The 22,281-nt window shown below is 36.3% G+C and overlaps 1 protein-coding gene across 4 annotated transcripts in view; it reads right to left on the reverse strand.

Moving 5' to 3' along the window:
• Positions 1–2,192: 2,192 nt before the first annotated feature.
• Positions 2,193–22,281, reverse strand: part of BLTP3B (bridge-like lipid transfer protein family member 3B) — a 47,295-nt gene continuing 27,206 nt past the window's right edge. For 3 of the 4 annotated variants that reach the window (XM_009086638.4, XM_050987203.1, XM_050987206.1), the window contains 12 exons: positions 21,746–21,928; positions 21,519–21,637; positions 19,609–19,750; positions 18,665–18,858; positions 15,211–16,709; positions 14,554–14,729; positions 13,122–13,258; positions 12,280–12,430; positions 8,168–8,424; positions 5,951–6,059; positions 4,941–5,110; positions 2,193–4,245 (listed from right to left, as the gene is read on the reverse strand). In XM_009086638.4, the coding sequence (XP_009084886.3) occupies positions 4,120–4,245; positions 4,941–5,110; positions 5,951–6,059; positions 8,168–8,424; positions 12,280–12,430; positions 13,122–13,258; positions 14,554–14,729; positions 15,211–16,709; positions 18,665–18,858; positions 19,609–19,750; positions 21,519–21,637; positions 21,746–21,928 (3,263 nt within the window). In that variant the 3' untranslated portion in view covers positions 2,193–4,119. Of the gene's footprint in view, positions 4,246–4,940; positions 5,187–5,950; positions 6,060–8,167; positions 8,425–12,279; positions 12,431–13,121; positions 13,259–14,553; positions 14,730–15,210; positions 16,710–18,664; positions 18,859–19,608; positions 19,751–21,518; positions 21,638–21,745; positions 21,929–22,281 lie in introns of those variants that run through there. The other variant, XM_050987210.1, reaches the window with a different exon arrangement.

Here is a 22,281-nt window from a genome sequence, read left to right on the forward strand (position 1 = left end):
ATTATCTACCCATTAAATAGGTGGCAATATGAAAGAATCATCTCTTTGGGATGCAGAAGTTACCCCTTATTTTGGGAGAGAATATAGCCTGTCAAGAGTTTAGTTGATTTTTGAAGATTTAACCCCTGCAACTTGTTTCAGCTGGCAACTAGCATAACACATACTTGTAAGACATTCCATAGTATTTGAGGAGCTGAGAGTTGCAAAAAAGTTCTTGAAATATTAAATTGTTCAAAAATGTCTTCCATAAACTTTAAAATCAGAACAACTCTAATTAAGTTTTTATATAAGCATGCTAAAAATACCTAAAACTGTAAACAACTGTAACTACACAGCTTTTATTTACCAGCAATCTTTATGCTTTTCCCTAATTTTATTGAGAAACAAAGCTTTGTTCCTCCAGCAAAGACCACTATTCCTGTCCATGTTTTGCATCCCTTAATGCCAATTAGCATGATCTTGGTGCTGCTTGTGCTCTCAGGTTTCCTGTTGTTATTAAGATGAGGAGGTCACTGTCAGGGACCTCAGCTGAGTGAGCTGAGCAAGCTGCACCACTGGGAGCCACAAGCCGTGCTTCAGCACTACAGAGCCTGCCACTGGGTTCACAGTGAGGCACAGGAATTGGGGCTGCTATTCAAAAGCTACTCAGCAAAAGTGAAGTGGCATGGGTTGGAATTAAAAAAAGATAAGGTTGTACTGAGGGGCTGTCAAGAAACTCATTTCCCTATTGGGAGGGGTGAATTAGTGGATTTCACAGCAAGTGCCCACAATTTCATTGGTATTTAACATATCAGCAAGGTGATGCTCTGTTCGTACAGCAAAGAAAAAGACATTCAGCTGAATTGGAATCTGATGTACTCTCTAAAATGTGCAGATGACAGCAGTGAACTGAAACTCCACTTGAAGCATTTTGTGATGAACGTTTTAAGAACTAGACCAATGCAAGCACTTTACATAGAAACCATTGTGTCCATCATTACTTTGTCCATCATTACTTACCTGAAATGTGGTCACTGCAGGGAGTTTGCTTCTGCAATACTTACATACACTTGGTACTCTTGGAATTGTAGATGCTTGATAAAAGTCTTTACCTTTTTAATCACATTCTCCATACATTTATTATAAAATTATTCTGAATAAAGGTAACCATTATCATGGCAAACACAGGAAATTTTCTGCAGCTGGCAGTTATCCTTTAGAGATCATTTGTGATCCCAGATTAAGACTCCCAGATAAATTCCTAAGTGAGACAGTGTACAAACAGAACATGGCTAATGGAACTGGGAAATAAAGGACTTGGCAGAAGGGGCCTGAGCAGGAATGATCTCTAAAAAACTCCCTCTTCACCAGACCTTCTATAAGTAATACTGCAAGGCCACAAAATTTTGATTTAAAACTGGTGCTTACCAACAAAGTTAGAGTTGCAGTGAGAACTGGAACAGAACATGCCAGAAACATTCAGCGACCAAGTCTGGGAAAGGGCACAGCCTCTTTCAGGTCAACTGATGTGAAAGCTTCATGAGATATTAAACCAGCATTTCTAAACAAGATGAAGAGTGTTAAGCTAAACTGCAGACCAGTTTAAATTTCTCCAGAAAATATAAAACAAAACATGGTAACAGTTTTCCTACCAGACTTCTGGAGTCAGTTTTCTATATACAATGTTGTTCTCCAAACTATCTTCCATTTATGTGTTTGCAGAATAAAAGCAAGAGGCTCTACCAAGTAACACAAACTTCCTGTCTAGGAGATTATGAACACAGCAGAGCCTTGAGGACAAATTAAGACTTTTTTTTTTTTTAATTCTGAGGCTTTTTGTAACTATGTTTAGTATAACCTATTAGAGCTTAGCTTAACTTTGCACTTTAAAACATTAATAAATTACCTCTGCAGTTTTTTCAATAGCAAAACTCATTTCAGAATGACACTGTACTATCACTCTCAGTATGTCAAGCTCACAACCAAGCACACCCATCTCCTCTGAACTGTCCACAGGTGATGTTCAATACTGTGCAATGGCTGTGAAGCTGAAAATGTATTCAGTTACAATGAAGTGCTAGGAAGTGATACCCTCAATTTCAACAATTGTACTGAGAAGGGCTGCTTTGGCCTGGTATTTTGGATTTGGTTTGCAATTGTTTTTTTTTCAAAACAAGCAAGTTTTAGTTTATGCAGTAAAAAAACCCCAGACATTTGATATTGCTATTTATTTCTTTTTAAAAATTAGATAATTCTCAATGTAATATTCTAGCAACATGCTACTAAGCACTCTATACATTCCTTCTTCAAAATAATTCCAACTAGATCTTGGCAAGGATAAACCAAAAAGAAATACTTTAATAGTACCAACCAGAGTTAAACCAAAGGAGAATTCCTCCCCTGAATCTGACATCATATTTATGTGAAATTGCACCACTCATATTTAATACTGTGTTGTCTTATATAACTATTCAAATACAAATATTTAATTTCTCGAATAGAAACATTGTGTGTTTATTTTTTATCTAATTCAGAATAATAAAATAAAAATTTCCATGGGAATTAAGAAGAGTTTCAATTAGGGTTTCATATGGCAGGCTTTAAAATAGTGCCTGAACCAGTTCTTCCACAGAGTTCTTGGTTAAAATCTACACACTTTCAAGGACTGTTTCTAGCAGCGCAAATTATGTGTCCTCCAAAAAGTTTTAATGAAAACAATTTAATTAAAACTGGTTTGACAACCTGAGTATGCAAAGTCAAACCACAGGATACTAAATACTTTTTGAGATTTGTTTGCTTATCTACAAACAGAACTTCCCTCCAAGATCCCATGGAGCAGAAACAATTGTGGTAGCAATTAAAAGATTTTCATTTGTCAGATTCAAGGTCACTAGTTAAATTATTCAGTCAGTTTTACTTCCAGCAAAGACAATCTCTTACAGGCATATATGGTTTTGTACATTGTTTCCTAAATTGTTTAGAAGCACACTCTTATAGTCTCTATGGTGTTGTGCTTTTTTACTTATTCATCTGTACCAGTTTTTAGCTGAAAATTATTGTTCAATTTGTACAAATCACCCATAATTTAAACTGTATAATTACATTTCATGTAATCTCACAATTTCTGTGGGTAATTAAGTGATTTCTCTACAGCTTTTTTATCAAAAAAGAGCAATATACAACTAATGAATCCCAGTAGGATTTTCCCCCCTCACAAGCACTGACATTATTTATTTAAACACATGGAACCAAATCCTTGGGCATGTCTGATGAGTTGTGCAGGAATCAGACATGCATGCAAAATGGCTCAAAGCTCACCTGTGACAAAAGGCCAGATCCTATGTGAGGGCTATATCCTCTTCACAGAGAAAGGAAAAATAAAGTGTGAATGTCTAAATTACATCAGCTGTACAGATATAGTGGACCTTCAAGCAGAAGGAAAGCCCAGTAGTATGCCCTCTTATTTAAATTCTCCAGCATTTACTGTTTTCTTTTAGGAGTGCATTTGGAAAAGGTATATGAAACTCTATAGCACCAGAAGATTATACTTAAAATCCTCTCGGGGCAAATGACACTGAATGTAGGGCCAGTTTAGGGCTGGTACTTTAATTTTCAGTAGCTATACTATTCTAGAGGATCTAGCCTGTATCATCATAGTGCAAATGTAACCTCTTCTATAGATATCTTCTGGCAACAATCAAGTAGCATAACCTTAGAAAAAGAGGTACACCTTGTTAGTGAGGCGTGGTACATGGACTCTGCTATGTACCCAGGCACCTTCTTTCATTGCTGGACCACCCACTTTTCAGAAAACATTTTAAAAATAACATTTCCTTTGATAATATTAAAAGTAGATGATATGATTTTTTTCCTCAGTAAATTAATAAAGTACAGTATAAACTGATTTTCCCAAAGTCCTTTCAGTTTAAAATGGGCTGAGAAAAGTTTCAATGTTTAATGATAATTTCAGAAGAGTACCTGGTTCACAAACATTTTTTTTTTTGTAATGACAAAACTGTCTGTAAGCAAAAAAATAACAAAAATAAGCACATTTTCAAGTGATTTGCAGACAGTATTTTAGGTGCCACCACCACCACCTGCAGTTATGATGATGATGCTTTGTACCAAGAGAGCAGTGTCCTACTGATGATCAACATTCATCCTCTTCATGCGATGGAGCAGGGCATCTTTTTCCATCTGGACCTCAGCAAGAGCCATTTTGGCTTTGGCCAGTTCCTGTTTGAGACATTCATTTTCTTCAATAAGCTGAAATAAAGGGGTTAGAAAAGAAAGCTCTTAGGATAACTCCATACTGATGACTTTTTCCATTTCAGTAACTTAAAAAACCAAACGCTCCCATTCATTGCTGGGCGGAGGTTTGCTGAGGCTGAGCCAATTGCAACAGATTCTCAGTCAGTGAGTGTAGAACATGGAGAGAGTTAATGCAATCAGCTCAAAAGGTGGGATAGCCAGTGTTTCAGCTATGCCATTTCCATTCTGGAGTGGAATGGAAATGACCCAAGATTGTGAGCTCTAGGACCAGATTCTTACCCAGTGACAAAAACAGCCAAATTAATGTGTGGGTTCTGTCATCATCCATTCAAAATCTGGGTATGACTGATAGATCAGTACAGATCTGACCAAACAGCTAAGTCCCTTGTCTTTGGTAGCTGTGTTGTACAGGAATGAAGGAGATGGGGAGAAGAAAACTCCCTTGTAAAATTCCCTCTGATGTAAAGGAAAAGAGTCAGAGTGCAGTGTATTATTACACTATTTAGAATGTAGTGTTAAATTGCTGAACCACACCATAATATTCATGATCCATATTTTCCATCTCCAACAGATTTCAAAACAGAAGTGTATCAGAGGCCCACCCCCAAACAGCCTTACAATTATGATTAATAATCATTGTAACATAATTTTGAGGAGGGCAAGGTGAAGTCAAAATGAGTTTCTTATACCTCATTTTTAAGGAAGTCAGATGAATCCCCGCTTGATTTAGAAGGTCTGGGTGTTTCCCAAGTAGTTTGCGTGGCTTGGTCCTGTGTTTTACGTTCAACGGATCCCACTGCTTGCTGCAATGTGCTGCTTGAATTCTTCCTCTTTGACACATCATTTGTTTTTTGATTGTCTGTATTACAGAAATAGTGTGGTTTTTTGTCAAAAATTTTTAAGCTTTATTCTTATCAGTATAAAATTAAACCCACCTAAAACAAATATAATTATAATATTAAGTACATTGATATTTGCCTCTCAAAATCAAATTTAAGAATAAAATTTAATTAAAATTTACAACCTTTAAGAGGAAGAAAGAAACAATATGTAACTTACAGCCTGAAGAAAATAAACACATTTTTATACTGACCTGTATCATCACCACAGAATATGTACTCTGAATAATCAGAAATTTGAGAACTATTAATATTGCTATTAACACACTGTCTCCAGGTCTCTCTGAAGACTGCATTTACATTTAAAGACACAGTGAGATAAACCTGCAGAATCAAGTTTTTTAATTAGAAAATAACCTTAATTACTTGGCATTAAAGAAATTTTCTAGCATTTGTAACTGAAGTACAGTATATAACACCTGTTAAAATACACTGCTGTACATCAAGGGAAGAAGTAAGGGTCATGGTTTTATAGCAATTTTTTTGTTTGCTTTGTAGCAACAAAGGAACCCTAAACTTACCATGATGAAGTGATATGCACTGATGAAGCATATCCTGATGACATTATAAGCATATTTTTTATTTCACCCAGGTTGATTCAACTGTGGGTTAACACAGCCAATACACTATTCAAAAAGGTAATCTTCCTTTTTGTGGCTACACTTAGAATTATGGCATATGGCAACACAGCTTAGACAAATTATCACCAGTTCTCCTTTCATAATTAGTCACAAGTATGCACAAAGGAAAAAACAACAGGATTATTGAATTGAGATAACAAGGTGCAGCAACATACAAACCTCTAATGAGAAAAGTGCCATCATCATTTCTTTCTATCCAGAGTATGTCAATATGAAGTTTTATGGGTACCAGCTCAGATGCCTTAAGATTTTCACGTGGACTGTCATCCTAAAAATACACATAATAAAAAATGAGTTTACAAGGAAATCAAAATAGATAATTAAAATGTTTATTTAAGTGGATTTATTGAAACTTGAAAGGGAATGTTTCAGAGCAGAATTTTCTAATGGGATCTCCACCAAACTTTGGCTCCCTTTTTTTCCCCCCAAGGGATCATTTTAAAGGCTCAAAATTATCTCTGGAGTAAGTCTGCTGAACTCAATATATAGTCCGACTAAAATACTTCAAAGTGTTTTTACAGACATCTCAATAAGATTATACCCCAACTCAAGACGTTTGTTAGCTCAGGAGCTGAGTCACAGATAAGAAGCCTGTGCTATATAGTGTCTGATTTTCCCTTGAACTATTTAAAGATTGAATGGGTACAGCTATCATTCCTGAGCAGATTTTGTCTTTTCAGTTTGGGATGACACCAGCTGCAGTTTAGTTATACTACTGTATTTAACAGAAGAGAAACTTCACAAATTACTTTGGGATCTCCCCAGGAAGTCTTTATAGTTCATTATCCCTGTCAAACAGAATAACGAAGCCAGTACAATCAGAAACTATACATATCAACATTAAATGTGTACCAAGAAAGCTGTTGAGATATAGCTTCCAAAGCTTCTTTAAACAGCACTGAGATTGCAGCAGAAAATGCAAACAGTAAAACAATGTTTCTCAAATTCCTCTCTTGCCATGAAACAACACTGCATGGAGTCTTATGCAGAAGAAATAAAAGAACATACTGCACTGAATAGGCAATGCAGCACACATTTGAACCATATCTTCTCACTCTATAATACCCAACAACTCTATAGAAATGAATCATCTCTATGTCAAATCTGCAGTTTGTCAACCATCATGAGTAACTTCCACCATGACTTGTGTGCACTGCTGAGTGAGCACTTTGGTGCTTTTGCTGCCAAGTAGAATCAGTTTATTATTGTATATTCCCCATCTCAAGCAGTTGCTTTCTCAAGAACATTTTGCTTAAGTCTGCCTTCTTGCCAATAAACCAGCACAACCCTGGTTTTAAATGCAAGTGACTGTGTCAAGGTTTTGCTACTTGCATTTGGGCATTCATGTCTGTGGTCCACTGAAATCTGAGGAACAGATTCACAGCTCTTACAAAAAATGCTTGTGCTAATCCTATAGAGGAGGAACAACTCTAAGAGTACCCAAAGATCTTCAGGGGATGGAAGAGCTGTATCATTGAGGGAAGGAATACAGATGCATTTTGAGTAAAACACAAGACATTTGCCTTTCCACTCAATAATGATCTTGGCAGAATGAAGACCTTAGCCCCAGATGTAGAACTGGAGCTGCTCTTCCAATCCTCAACTTGTTCAAACTTTGTAGGGGTGATTATTACTGTCCAAAGCAATGTAATAATTATCTTTATGTTTGTTTGTTTTTCTGTTGTTCTACACCTCTCAAAAAATGTCCTTATCTTTATATTCAGTGGTTGTGCAGCACAGAACTCACCATCTTCTTTAAATGTCTGAAAGAAAGTCCCCTAGGAGACTTGAGCAGAAGTGTCCTCCTAATGTTACTATTATAAGATATGGTGCTGAAAAATGCTTGCACTGTTCAGTATCTGCTTCTAGAAGAACATGAAATTTGGGTTGTGTTCAAGTGGTTTGTACTGGAATTTCATAACCTTTCTCCTTATTTTGTACAGAACTTTCATTGCAAGAACTACCCTCTAACTGGGAGAGAGAAATAACCTTTAAAATCCATGGTTTGCAATTAGAAAACCATATCCTTTGCTAAGCAAAAAAGCCCAACCAGAAAAACCCATATTGTGTCTTTAGATCCTTACATATAAAATTACCAGACACTGTTACTCTACAAAAGAGATTTAGGAGAGGGGGAAAAAGTATAAAATATTAATTAATACAAATAGCTTGTTCATGCAGAAAATTCCCCTCCAGGCATACCACAGACCTAACCAAATCTATGGATTTTAAAATTGTTTCAGTGTTATCTAAAGACCTTTCAGAGCATGATAGCAGTTTCTTTGAAGTTAACTGTATCCAGATTAGTAGTTTATCATCAAAGAAACAAGAACACAATTTTTTTTGGAGCAGCCAAGTATCTCATTGTTAACATACTTTTAAATTAATCCTTGCATTAGAAACTTTTATCTTCATAGGCATCACTTCTGCGACAGTTTCATCTTCTAGAAAATGCTGAATATTTGCAAGAGAAGATGTTAGAAATTCAGCACTGAAGTTCTCCACATGACACTGAAGAAACCCATTTTTTACAGCTAGCAGGGAATGTACAACAGCACTAGGCCCGCTTTCCCATCTCAGACTAATCTCAGGTGAAGAATTAACAGGTCCAGCCACAGATTTACAGTCAGAACCTGTTACAAAAAGAAAACAAATTTGCATTAAAATTTTGCATTGTACAGAAAATCAATTATGATGTAATTCTTTCCAACTCTATTGTCCAACTGATTTTCCAAAAAGTTATCATAGAGTTATTATTCATTAAAAGCAGTGTTGCAAATACAGAACTTCAGAGCAAATTTCTAAGTATAGCACTTCAAAGTACAAAAATAAAGAGTACATATAAAGGCTAGTACCTCACTGTGACAAGAGAAAAGACAATGCAGAAGTATCACCATCCACAAAAAAAAAGTTTCTTTGGTGCCTTGATGATGGATATAACCAATTATTTTGCATACTTTTCCACTAAGTCATTAAATTTCAATTCAGAAAAACACTAAAGTCACTTCACTCTCTCAGAAGAGCAGGTATTTTCTTGGAAAGGCTGAACTTCCTGACTTAGGAACCATAAACAGCAATGCATTAAGACAGAGAGTATGACCACATATGCATCACTTGAGTGGCAATAGACTTGAATGTTAAAAAAACTCTGGCATGTTCTTGCTAATTTCAGTATCTTTAGTCACTAAGGACAATTACCACATTCAACCTAAATAGCTGTAAAAACCATAATAAACTAAACTAAAGCAAACTAAAAGAAAAATGTAAAGTAACCAGATTGTGGGGGGTGGGGGGCAGTGAGCAGTAACCATTTTTTGTATAAAATAGTTACCCCATGGAATTCTCAAGTCATGCCATCACTATGATGGCTGACCTACAGAAATTATCTCTGTGACAAGAAACACAATCACAGTAACAGAAAAAACAAGCCTTGAAAGTTGAAAGATACCTCGAGAAAGAAACTCAAGAAAAATTAAGTGCATTATGCAACAGACCCTGCCTAGAGCTACAGCAGCCTGCCAAGGTAATTGATTTGCTTTCCTATTTGTACATTAATTGGGGTCCTCTTCCTGTATAGTGTGCAGGTTCATGGATGACCCGGCACAGGAGCAGAGTCAGGGTAGACAGACACACTGTTGATCTGGGCTGACCAAGACCAATGACAAGATGCACATGAGAACCTTCAGCCTCTGCTGTGAACCAGAACCTCTCCCTTTGTTACCTCTCTGAATAGAGGTTTCCACAACACTGACAGCCACAATTCCATCCTTCTGTCTTTCCAATGTTTAGAAAGTGCTAAATCTCATATTCCCCTTCCCCACAAAAACCCACCCCAAAACCTAAGCAACCAGCCAAAACCACTGCAAGTATCAATTATCTTTTTAGGCTAAGTCCAGACAAAAATGAATAAACTACCAGCAGCCCAGGAGAAGAAGGGACACTCTCCAGACAGAAGAACAATGACCATTCTGTTCAATGAATCTGTGCAACTAGTTCGGGAAACTTTGTTCCCCTCAAGATCCATATAATTCCCAAACATACAGATAAGAAATAAGCAGTAGGTGCACTAAGTATTTCTGCACCTGAAAGGAGTGTCTGCATCATTGCTGGAAGGATCCAAAGTACAGAAAAAGAGCAGAGGAAAAGAACACACATTCAGTCTCAGTCTTGAGTCAATTTTAGTTATCTTGCCCTGAAAGAGGCAGAGTCAAGGGAATATGGAGTAAAAAATATGTTAAAAATTTGGAAGCTGCTATGAACTGCTGTTGCCTTCTAACAAGCAGGTTCAGCATGGTAAGATCTCAGTAAAAGCACAGCACTCCCACAATACTTCTGCCATACTCCATCCCTCCTTCTTTTAGTTTTGCTGCCAGGCAAGATCAGATAAAGTAGCAGTCCTGCATCCAGCTTCTGCAGGGAATTGCACAGCTGCCATGTCACCCTCAACTTAGTCCAGCTTTTAGCCACATTCTTCCCTTTTTACCTCTACTGTAACGGTATAGTACATTTTAAATGGTTATTTTCATCCAGAACGTCTTTGAGACTGTAGTTATAAGTTGAGTATTCACTGCATTGCATGGTTCCTCAGATTACTGGTTTCAATTGTTAATGCAGCACTTGAGAAAAGTTTGGGATATTACTGTACGCATTTGCTCACCTGTTCTTTTAGTTGTATTTTGTTACTATTAACTCTTTTAAACAGTCTCTTTTGATCTGATTCTCAAGCTTCCAAACTTTTTTTCTTTTAGTTCTACTAGAAATGAATATGGGACACAGGGAGCAGCAACAGAAGATTCCTGACAGTACAGAAATCACAGTGAAGAGAAAAGATCAGTGGAGAGAAGATGTACATTACAGAATAGGAGTGACCAGCAATGCATAAAAACTAAAAAAGGTTTTGTTAGCTCATCCATTCAGGTACCTGCCAGGAAGAGAAAGGAAGAGATACGAAGTGGAAGTGTTTGGAGATTCCAATCATGTTATATCCTCTCTACACAAAATAATTAGACAGTGCACAAGCCTCTCATTATCAGCTGAGAAGCATTATCATTATCAGAGGCTCCAGTTGTAGATACAAACAAGAGCAGGAAGGTGGCATGTTCATATTATTTACTCCCTCCAGCTTTTACAGAGGATATGGCAGATAACCAGAAGTCAATTTGCCTGTATGAACTGAAGGTCAGGCATGAGTCCTCCCTGCTGGACCTTCTCCTAGCCTTCAGATGCTTGACTACAACATCATGTAACAGCTGCTCAGGCAGCAGCTGCTGGCAGTGGCTCAGCTTACCAGTAAATGTTTTCTTTAGCTAGGGGATCAGGGGTTGTACCACCTCTGAAGCTGAAGCACCTGCTGAACAAAAGCCATGCTGATGGAAGGTTGGAATAAGAAAATGGCAGCCAACAGCTGCTATAGCTATTTCCTTGTAAAGGAACTGAACCAGAAGCAGGTGCATCAGAGATCTGCCCCAAAAAAACCCTAGTGCAAGAGAGCTTACATCCAGCAATCCATGTAGAAGGGTGGCAGAGGGGAGCAAAGCAGACTGTGACATGAGCTGCCACACCAATACATCATGCCAAGGAAAACACCTCATCCATGAGAACTCAGTTTTTCTGGCAAAGTGTGTATATAGTGTACTCACGCCCGAGAATAGCTCTGAAAGACACTGGTTGATCTAGCTGTGCAAATATTTGACATGAAACTACACTCTTTGTATTAAGCTTAAAAAAACCAAAAACAACCAACCAACAAAACCCCAAAAAACCAAAACAAACAAAAAAACCCAACCCAAACCAAACAAAAAACAGTTGTCTGTCTTTAAAGCTTGTATTTCCTGAGAGAGGAAATGTTTAAAATTTTCTTAAACCACATATTATAAGCCTGTTTAAACAGTGTGTGTCATTTAATCTAGAGAAACTGTTCTTGAAAAAAAAACCATTCCTTCAAAGGAAGGCACATAAAGCAAAGTACTATTAGAGTCATAAGGAGTTCCATCTTTAGGAAACAGTAACACAATGCATTGTGTCCTAGTTCCACCCCCCAGCAGCCAGGCCCCACACAGCCTCTCGCTCACCCCCCACCACTGGGATCGGAGAGAGAACTGGAAGGGTAAAAGCCAGAAAACTCGTGGCTTATGACAAAGACAGTTTAATACAGAAAACAAAATCCAAGAACATAGCCCCATACCAGCCACTGTAAAGACAATTAATTCTACCCAGCCAAAACCAGCACATAATGCAGCTTACTTCATTTTCAAAAAAGCAAACTAATGACCAGAATTCAATGCAATGCACTTTTTTACCCACATGATCACAGACAGTTCTATTTATTTATTCTTCCTTTTTAATGTATGGCAATGAAGAAAGAAATCAGAGTTCTAAACTAGCATAAAAGGGATGCTAGTCTAACATAAAATTGTGTTTGCATTTTTATTTACTTGGAACAAATGTTTCCAGCTCCAATTTCAAGACACTGAATTGTTAGTTCTTACCAACAGTTCTGTTGCACATATATTGTCGAACACCAATATTTCCTAGTTGGTTTGGTATCACTTGGTTGACCTGTAAGCATATTTCTGTGTCTTCTCCTCTGATGTCAATTTCACCATTAATACCAAATACTTGAAAAACCACAACAGACATCTGTCAACAAAACCCAGATAAAACAATACAAGATTATAAAATGATTTTAAAGTGATTATTGTTCGTAAGGTATGTCTACACCTTTTCCATCACAAAAGGAAAACAGGCCTTTGTATTGAAAACCCTTGCTCACAGAGAAGCAAGAAGTGTTCTTGTTTTCTTATTCTTTTCTTTTTGTACACATTGACTTCATAATGGATTGCTCAACAGCCTGTCCAAAGACAGACACTTGTACTAATGCCAATTCAGAACTGGCTAGAAAAGCCATGGAAGTGAGATAGAGTTTCCTTACTATGACAAAAAAGCACATACCTATGTGATACCTGAAATATCAGGTATCTGACATTACCTACAACTGCATTCAACTTTATGCATATCATAAGCACAACCAAGCACCTGCAGTGCTGAATCAGACCAGGTTAAAAAGCTAGGATACACTACTAAACTTTGCTATCTGAATAGTAGCCGGCCCTTTTTCTCTATTTACTGGGTTGCAATATTTTTAAAAAAGAAGTAGAAGCCAGCTTTAAGTCAGCTTTGGTATCAGAAGATGTGTATCCATCATTATTATGGCTATTCTGGTTCATTTTTCTGATGACTTAAAAAATCACCTCTTAAAGGAGACATTTTAGTTGAGCTTTAAAGCTTAATTTACAGCATCTTATATTCTAATGGAATACAAAAACATTACCATTTCTTCACTAGTCTCATGAGCATTTTCTGAAGCAGCACTTATGGCATCTGGAGATGAACCATCACAATTTTCCATCACTGTGCCTCTTTCGTGGACATTTTCTGATGGGCTTTGATAGTTTGTGGCTGTAATACCTTCCAAATACACATCAGAAAAAAAGAAAAGTTAGCACAGCATAATTTTAATCACTCCTACATTAAGAATAAAGTCAGTGTCTGTTAGTGACTGCACACATTAACTCATTTTTTAATATGAGTTGAGTGGCTTATTAAAGAAATATTTATGATTGAACTGCCAAATCCATTCCTCTTAGAGTTCAAAGTTCTAGATGCTAATCAAAAGTAAAGCAGGATATAGTGACAAAACCAACACAGCACTCTACCTGCATTGTTAAAAAAAACTGTGAAGGCATTTTTAGTCTTCCAAATCAAATAATATAAATGTGATAAAGCTGGAAAAAAAAAATCCAAGTTGTTTATCTAAAATACTGCACAGTGCCTTTAGAGCAGACGCTTGCATGTTTAGAAAAGTAAGCTACGTAAATTGCCATTAGAGCAATCATAATCATGATAGCATTTCCTTGACAACTGGAAAGCATAGATACTTAACCTGCAGTTAAATATTGTTTAACAAGCTAAAAAGACATATAAAATATATTTCATGGTATACTCCCACATAAGCACATGCAGGAATACTCCTACAATTCAAATATATAACAGGCTTGCAAGTGAAGCAGTCTTCTCATTATTGTTCTAGACTGAAGAGAAATCCAACAGAAAAAAAACCCAGCCTTATGCAAATTAGAATTATCAGAAAAGAGGCAGCAATAAGGTCTTTTTACTTTATTTCCTGACATGGGAAAATTATTCCATCAGTGTATATACAGAGATGAGCAAAAATTGGACAAATACCTCCTGTTAGACAGTCAATATTGTGAAATACTCCTTGAGAGATGAACTGCAAGGAGACTACCAAACCTATCTGACTGGCAATTAGCACAGTGAGCATTAGTTAAAACTCATTTCTTTTTCATCCACTTCTAAAATGAAAGCTTCTTTACCACTTCAAGTGTAACACTGATTCAGGCTCCACCCTGTAAGTATTGCAGCCAAAGCAGTTGCTTCAAGCATAGCAAGGAACAAGTTCTGCCTAATTCAGATTCATAACACAGCGCTTGAATGGTCTTACTTTCCATAAGAGAGGAAAATTAAGCAGTGTTAAAATTAAATGGTGCTGCTTAAGTAGTGCACATTATTGCTTTCTCCTGAAATTATATATGGTGAATACACTTGATATTACTGGTCAAGGTAACAGAAATAGTCTTGTGAAGTATCCAGGAGTTGCTGGACTAGAATCCTTGTGAGCATGACTTTAACAACAAAGAATATTTTCATGTATTGATTAAAAATATTTTGTGAAACCTGCTTACCTTTCTCCAGAAAGCTTTGACTATCACTTCCATCACTCTCTATCAAATGATCCTCTAGCATCATACTATCAATAGAGATGGTATCCAGAGACACTTGTGATGGACTTCTCTTCATATTTTTGTAAGAGACAGAGAATGCGGGGAGGTTGGACGAGCAGCGTTCCTTAGGCTTAGCACTTTTAAAATATAAAGATAGGAGGAAATTGTATTTATATTAAATAATACATAGAAGTTACATTAAAAATTCCTCTAAAACCAAGCAGAATATCAATGAAAAAGTCTGATTATTGAATAATCCTTTGACAAGACAAGGTAAATGTAGAAACAACATACATTCATGTAGGTATTTATGTCAATACTTCTCTCACTACTTATTTCCTAACACTTAAACTAAAAGTAAATAGTTTAAATCAATTAACTAACATTTCATTTTAACTTTCACTGAATGCTGGATACTGCATAATTTTCTACATGCTTTAAAAATTTTCATCTACTAGAACACAGAATCACAGAACAGCCTGAGTTGGAATAACCATCGAGACCAACTCTTAAGATGTTCCCTTCCTGACTGCTGAAAGTACTGGAAGTCTGTGGCCAACAAGATTTCTAAATATTTTCAAAGAGTAGGAAAACTGTGTTAGTATTAATTTTCTATACCTTGAAGAAGACTGGGATGCAAACATTTTAACTGAAGCCACTTTGTCTTTGTTGATTTCAAGCTCTTCAGATTCTAAGGCAGTTTCTGTTTCCAAGTCAGCGACTTGGTTAGGACAGCCTTCAGTTGTGCCTTCCTGTTCATTTAACTTATTTGAGAATATGTTTCTGTCATCCTCTTTATCAATGAAAAATTCAGTAGAATCTTCTCTCTTATTTAGAATGGACACCGAATCCCTAGGATTCAAACTACTTTTCTCACTTAGAGGTCCACAGACCTCTTCTGAATCACTTCTACTAAAAAGTCCACTGCTTCCTCCTTCACTCGTATCTCCCAAACCTTTATCTGATGCATCATCGGAAAATGACATTGCTTTCTGAAAATCCATATTACTGTCTGATTTAAACAAAAGAGGATCTATTAAAATTCCCTTATTAACTTCAGCATTCAGAGGCTTGCAGTCATTTACATAACCAAAAGTAGTAATACTGGCTTCCACTATCTTACTACCAACTAATTTACTCTCTGAAGTAAGAGTTTCCCCATTTCCCACAGGGGAGAGTTCTGATGCCATGGTACTTCCTTCTTCCTCAACAGGAGATTTACAAGGGTTTCCCTGAGTCACTGGATGGAGCAGTAAGGCTACTTCTGCAGTTTTCAGTAGAATCCCAATGCAGACATCTGTTTGCTTTGCAGGTTTTCCTGTCACTGCCTCTACATCCTTCCTTAAGTTTTCCAGGAGCAATACAAGAGATTCGTGGAGAAACAGCAAAAAAAGATACTGGTAGTGATTGAGCTGCACGCTTACATGTTTTTGAACATGGACAAGAACATGTACATCTGCATCAGAGAAAGAGCTTTCAGAAAGCACTCCTGAAGTCTCAGACATTTGAATGCCATTGGTCGAGGGCTCCGTCTCACTGCTGTAATACTCCTTTAGAAGTTTTTTACGTTGCAATCTATTAGAGAGATCACTAGATTCACTTTTTGGAATGTTCATGGCTGTCTGATTACGGGATACAAGCTCTTTTTGTGACTTTGCAAATCTTATTGGCTGACAAATCCAAAGCGAAAGCGGAAAAGAGTCCACAAAGCTTATTGGCCGGCCTTTCCCACTTTTCGTTCCTTCGTAATCTATCCAAAACTGGGAAAAATGCATGGCCCAAACATCAGTAGCTGCAGATGTCTTTAATGCATATTTATTCAATTCTGGAATGATATAACCTTTATAAACATCATGCATTTTGGTATCTTGTTCATGAGCATGTCTCTGGAAGATTGGATGTAAAAGATTAAAATTTTTGGGGGACTTAGGAAAAGTGGTGAAATTTCTACTGAAAAATTCAGAGTCCTTGAAGTTCTGAAACAAAGCTTCTAGATCAGAGTGTCTACAGTTTGGTGAGCATCTGGTATTCGTAGCAATCATCTCTGAACTTTGAATGGAAAGTGCACGAGGTTGATCTTTATGAATTTCAGGTTTGTTTTCAAATGGGATGATGATCTGCAAGGAGAAATACATTTTTTCTAGTTAAAAATATGTAGATAAGAAGGTACACAATTAAAAAAACCAAAATAATAGCCATGACATCTGATACAAAGGAATATAATTATAGTTTTATGAGAAATCAAGTACAGTGAAACAGAACAGGGATATGTTGGGCTCACAAACTATGATTTATGTTCTGTCTCATTTTCTAAGAAGGATGATGTGGCATCAATATTTGTACAAAACCAGAAGGGTCTCAGGCTTTTCATCAATATTTGCACAAAAACATAAGGGTCTCAAGCTTTTCTTATCTGAAGGTCTTAAATTTAGTTCAGCTATATTAGGCTGAAGTGGCTCATTTCCTCAACTCAAGCAGCTTGGTAGAACATTTCTTAGAGTGTTTCCAAAATTTACAGCTTTGAAAAACAGAGAATTATAATTTGGAGTTCAATCTGGCATGTCAGATAGGGTTTTTCACCATACCGTGTACCACAGTATTTTATTTCTTTGTTAAGACACAAGCAAACAGTTAGATGTGCCAATGCAGTTAATATTTTTTAACATTCCAGAATATAGATCAGGTATTTCTGACAATTATCTGAAAATCATAACACATTTGTTTCATCATGAAAGTAATAATATGCCTCAACTCCTAAAGAACCACAAATAGTTCAGCACACTGTAATTAACTTGCATATTTTTAGTGCACATTTTAAAGTAAACTTATCTTATGCCAAATCCTGAATTTTAAATTGTTAATATGAACCTTGGCCACTCTAGTTTGGCTAATATCAGTGACACTGCTTTCTATCACAATATCTCCATTCTGTATCTAGAAAGTAGGAGTAAAAAATCATCCCTAAAGACACAAAGATGGGGGTAATGAAGCTTCTTCATTTAAATACAAGGACTCAGAAAAAAACCCTAAATAAAATAATTATCCATATTATATGCAAACATCAATTCATCATTTGCTTGAATAAAAATAATGCTGTTAATACAGGGTGACATAATTAATACAAATCAAGGTTTGCGGGCATGTAAGAATACTTTTATCCTCTCGTAGTTTAGGAGGCTATTCCCATAAAATAATTCAATATCAGATTAATCTATATTTGCAGATTTCCAGTTGTTTGCTCTTAATAACTGCTTCTATTCAGTACAAACCATGTCCTTGTGAAGTTCCATTAAAAATGTAGCAAGAGGTTAGAAAGATAACCATCTCTTCATATGCTGACTTTTTAGAGCCCTCTCTGTGGGCACCACTGAAGAGACTAATTTTGTTCACCTCTGAACCTTGGAAACCATCCAGTGAAATGCCCAATGCAAACAGGGCTTGGGTGGGAAATTTATCTGCTCAGTAACCCTTTTTTTACCAAGAAGGAGACGACAAGGGAAGCAAAAATTTGATGTTCGGCTGCATTAACAAACAACACTCCTCTGCAATAAGCATACAGAGAATTCATGTACCTGAACTACACCAACAGCCAGCATGAAACAGAAAATGGTGAGAATGGGTTTTGGAGAAGGAAATAAACCTTCAGATGAACTGCTTACTTTACTCTAGAACATTGACCAACAAGGCAAAAGAGCTTTGATATAATACACCTAGAGGAACAAGAGAGGACCCTTGCATTAATATGGAGTACAAATTTTATAATTTAATTTTAATATTAATTTTTCACTTGTTTTTTATTTTAGTGCTCAATTTCTTTTTAGCTCTGCTATGTCAAGCTCGCTGAACACAGGGAAATAATTTGTTAATATTCCCACTCAGATCTTCAATACAAAACCAAAATACCAGGACACAGATGAAAGAGTACAGGAAACAAGATGTCTGTCTTAAAACAGTCATATTCTGCAGAGTTTTTTAGAGAAGTGTTTTTTCATTCATTTGGGTATTTGTAAGAGAATAAGAGAAGAAATAGTCTTCCAAGGAACCACAAAACCCCAACTCAGTGACAGCATACCTTTAACATTAGTCCATCCACTCTCACATCAACATGTTCATCTGATTTTGAATTGTCATTTAACTTGTACATGGCCATGAACTGAATAAGACTCTGTTTCAAATCCAACACAAACTGGTTTAGCCAAAGAATACTTCTCTGATCCAGAGTGAACTGTAAAGCATTCAGCTGGCCGTACAAATTTGGACATGGAACTAAAAGAGAAAAAAAAATGAAATCATGAGAATAAGGAAAATGTTTATGGGTTGGGTTTTCTTTGGCTTTTAAACAATTGCAAACTTATATTTTCACCAGTACTTTCCATCAGAGAAAGAACAGAAACTCAGACCGTTAGTCTCAAGGAAGAATTAATTGTTAGGGCATACCTGAAGTGATGATTCTTTCTCTCACTCCAAGAAAGTAACTTAATTTTTGAGTGTATATAAACTAAGAATAGAATTAAGTTTGAAGAAATGGGGAGAATATTCTCATTACAGAGCAAAGGGAAGACCATGGAAATTTGCTTTCCTCAAGTTCCATCACCAAGAAATCCACTGACACTTCTGCATATAAAACAAGGCCAGTCACAGAACACATTCCTACAAATAACTCCAGCAGCTCTTCATTGCATTTTAGGTATTGTTTGAGCTTTTTTATGTAGTCAGACAGTGAAATTGCAGAAACAATATGTGGATATTGGAGAATGAATAATTCATATGGCAGTAAAAATGCTGCAAGTGTTTTCAGACTGAACAACCATGTTTATAAAAAACAGTATTAATAGGAGTTTGCAGGAGCAAGCACTGTGGAAATGGAGCAGTCTTGTGCTCTATCCATTTTAGAAAGCCATTACCTATTTCCAAGCTTTAAGCTTCACAAAGGTGAAAGTAACACATAAAATTTATGATTCAATACAACAACAAAACAAAACAAAAAAGGAAGAAGAAAAAAAAAAGAAGTCTTACTAGGAAAGTCCTTTCCATCTGGGTAGTAATATTCAGTGAATTCAATATGAATAGCTGGCATTTCTGGTGGAAGATAAAGTGACTTTTTATTGCAAGAGATCAGAGCTTTAGGGGAAGAACGACACTGGTCTGCTGTTGAAACCTGTAAACGATAAAGATTATTTCATTAACACATTCCATTTTTATGAATGATTAAGCAGTTGCATGGTGCTGTCCCTAGTAAGGTAACATTCCACTACTCAGGATGTAGGTCCCCAAACAACACAACACAAAGTACAACACAAAGTGCTGACGAACAGTGACAAACAAACACTTGACTGCCTCAAAGCAGAAATGACTCACATAGAAGAGTTTCACAAGAAAACTGGTTTAAAGGTACCAGATCCCCTCCCTTCATACAAGGCAAGAGGCAGCAGGTCACTTTCAAAGGCGTCCAGCAGAAGCCTAGAATGATCTGATTGTTTATTGCAAATACTACAGTTCCTGTTTAAGCATTTATGCTTGGATTGAGTGTATTTCCATACAGTCTGGTCTAGATAAGGGATAGATAAGCTAGATAAGTTTATTACACACTTTAGATAGTTCTTGTAGTGTCATAAGAACAAATTCCAGCACACAGGCTGACTTTCAAACTGTGTGTGAAGCAAGGTGTTCAGCATGCACCTGGCAGAGATGCGTATGCTTGCATATGCCTGAAGGTCTGCTTCACAGGAGAAACAAGATACTATGGAACAGTAATCTCCATTTCTGTTTCCTTACAATGTAAATTATGAAACAAGTAAGAAACCAACATTTGATATATATTTGACCTTCAATTTCATTGAATGCATCCTATTTTAAAAAGTATGTTGCCAAAACAAAGCTTTTCCATTCAACAGTTAGTAGGTCGAACTGCTAGTTTGAAATTACCCATGTATTAATATTGAATATATGATGATGTCTACTAGAATTTCTCTAGAAACGATGAATACATGACCTTTATAAGCCTGCTTCACTTTATGTAGTTGTTTTCAAGAGGCAAACATATCTGCATTAACAGACACAAAAATTCAAGTAAATTATCTATTTAGAAAAATAGCTTTTAGGAAATTGCATAGAAATAATGACAATTTAAAAACTGAAAATGTGTTTGTGTAAAGAGGAGGAGACAAGAGCAGAAGGCAAATGGAAACATGAACAGCACAAAACAATAGTATAAAACCACTTCAGATCCAGATGAAGGCTCCCAGCAGCAATCTGCAATCTCCCACAACACCAGCCGTGACATGGCAGAAAAGTGTTGGGAATTGGAAAAAGAGCAAGCACACATCACAGTGACAAAGGACACACACTAAACATTTTTGTTAGGACCTGAAATTTAAGAGTAGATTCTCACATATCACTACAATTCTGCCTAATGGAGACACACTCCTTCGCTAATTCACTCGCCTCAGAACAGTCCGTCTGGACCACAACCAGCAACTAAAACTACTCATTCTAACAAAGGGGATGGGGATGGAAATGGTAAAAGTGTCTGCTCAAAATATCACTAGAAAGGGAGTGGCTGGAAAAAGATATTAAAATCTTAATAAAATCTCTTAACAGGTTTTATTATATGTACTTTGAAAAATATATCAATAAGAAAAGCATAACATACAAAACTACATATTAAAATATTGGGCACATAAGATAGTACAATGAAAAGATTCAATTTGAATTCCAAATTCATAATTTGGAGAACAATAGAACTTAGATCCAATGCTTAATTGTGATATGATCACAATTTTAACAAAGCAGAAGCAGGTTCATAAAGTCAATAATGAATGGAAAGTCTCATTAATTTCAATGGGCTTCATATTGTCCCTTAAAAACCACAGTTACAAAACAGTAAGGGTGGAGTTGCCCCAGTTTTACAACTTAAAAAAATATACCTGATATATATTGAAGTCTGCAAGCCTAACCACAATAGGACTAGACATCAGTTTGCCCTTTGGTTGTTGGGAAGATACAGAGGAAGCCCTAGATGTTAGTTTCGGTATCTGTTCCTTGCCTGTAAGAAAGAATAGTGATGGAATCATTGAAAAGAACAGTCTTTTTTTTTTTTTTTGTAGTTTTAATATTTCATGGAAGTAGAGAATTAGTGATGTAAAAAAAATACCTGTTTGTAGGTTCTGAGGAGATACAGCAGGTGGTGATTTGGGAGGAGAATCTATGACCTGATCCTTCACAGCCTGCTTAAGCAATTCAACATTGCTTTTGAATTCATTTAATAATTCTTTGGCCCATCCACTTCTGGTTTTAGTGGCATCACTATAATGCATCCAGTGATCACAGCTGTCTCCTGCAAATAAAAGAAATGGGAAAATATTAGCTCATTTGAAATTTTACTTTTAACAGGACAACAAGTTTCCACTATTTCACAAGTATTCTTCAAACTATAAGCTCATTGCATGCTGTAATTATAGAACAACAGCAGTCATACCAGACGTTAAAACAGAATTTATATATTCCATATACATTCCATACTCCAAGTCTCAGCACTTCACGAAATCACTCAGAATATAGCATTACCAGCTGCCTTATAACACCACTAACACTCAAAACATCATTGAGTATTTTCAGTTCCGAGAAATCTTACGACACATTAATGTCATATGTGAGAACATGCAAAAATATGTTCAGTTGAAAAAAAAA

Source organism: Serinus canaria, chromosome 1A (genome assembly GCF_022539315.1).
Source record: "Serinus canaria isolate serCan28SL12 chromosome 1A, serCan2020, whole genome shotgun sequence".
In the NCBI taxonomy this organism is placed as follows: Eukaryota; Metazoa; Chordata; class Aves; order Passeriformes; family Fringillidae; genus Serinus; species Serinus canaria.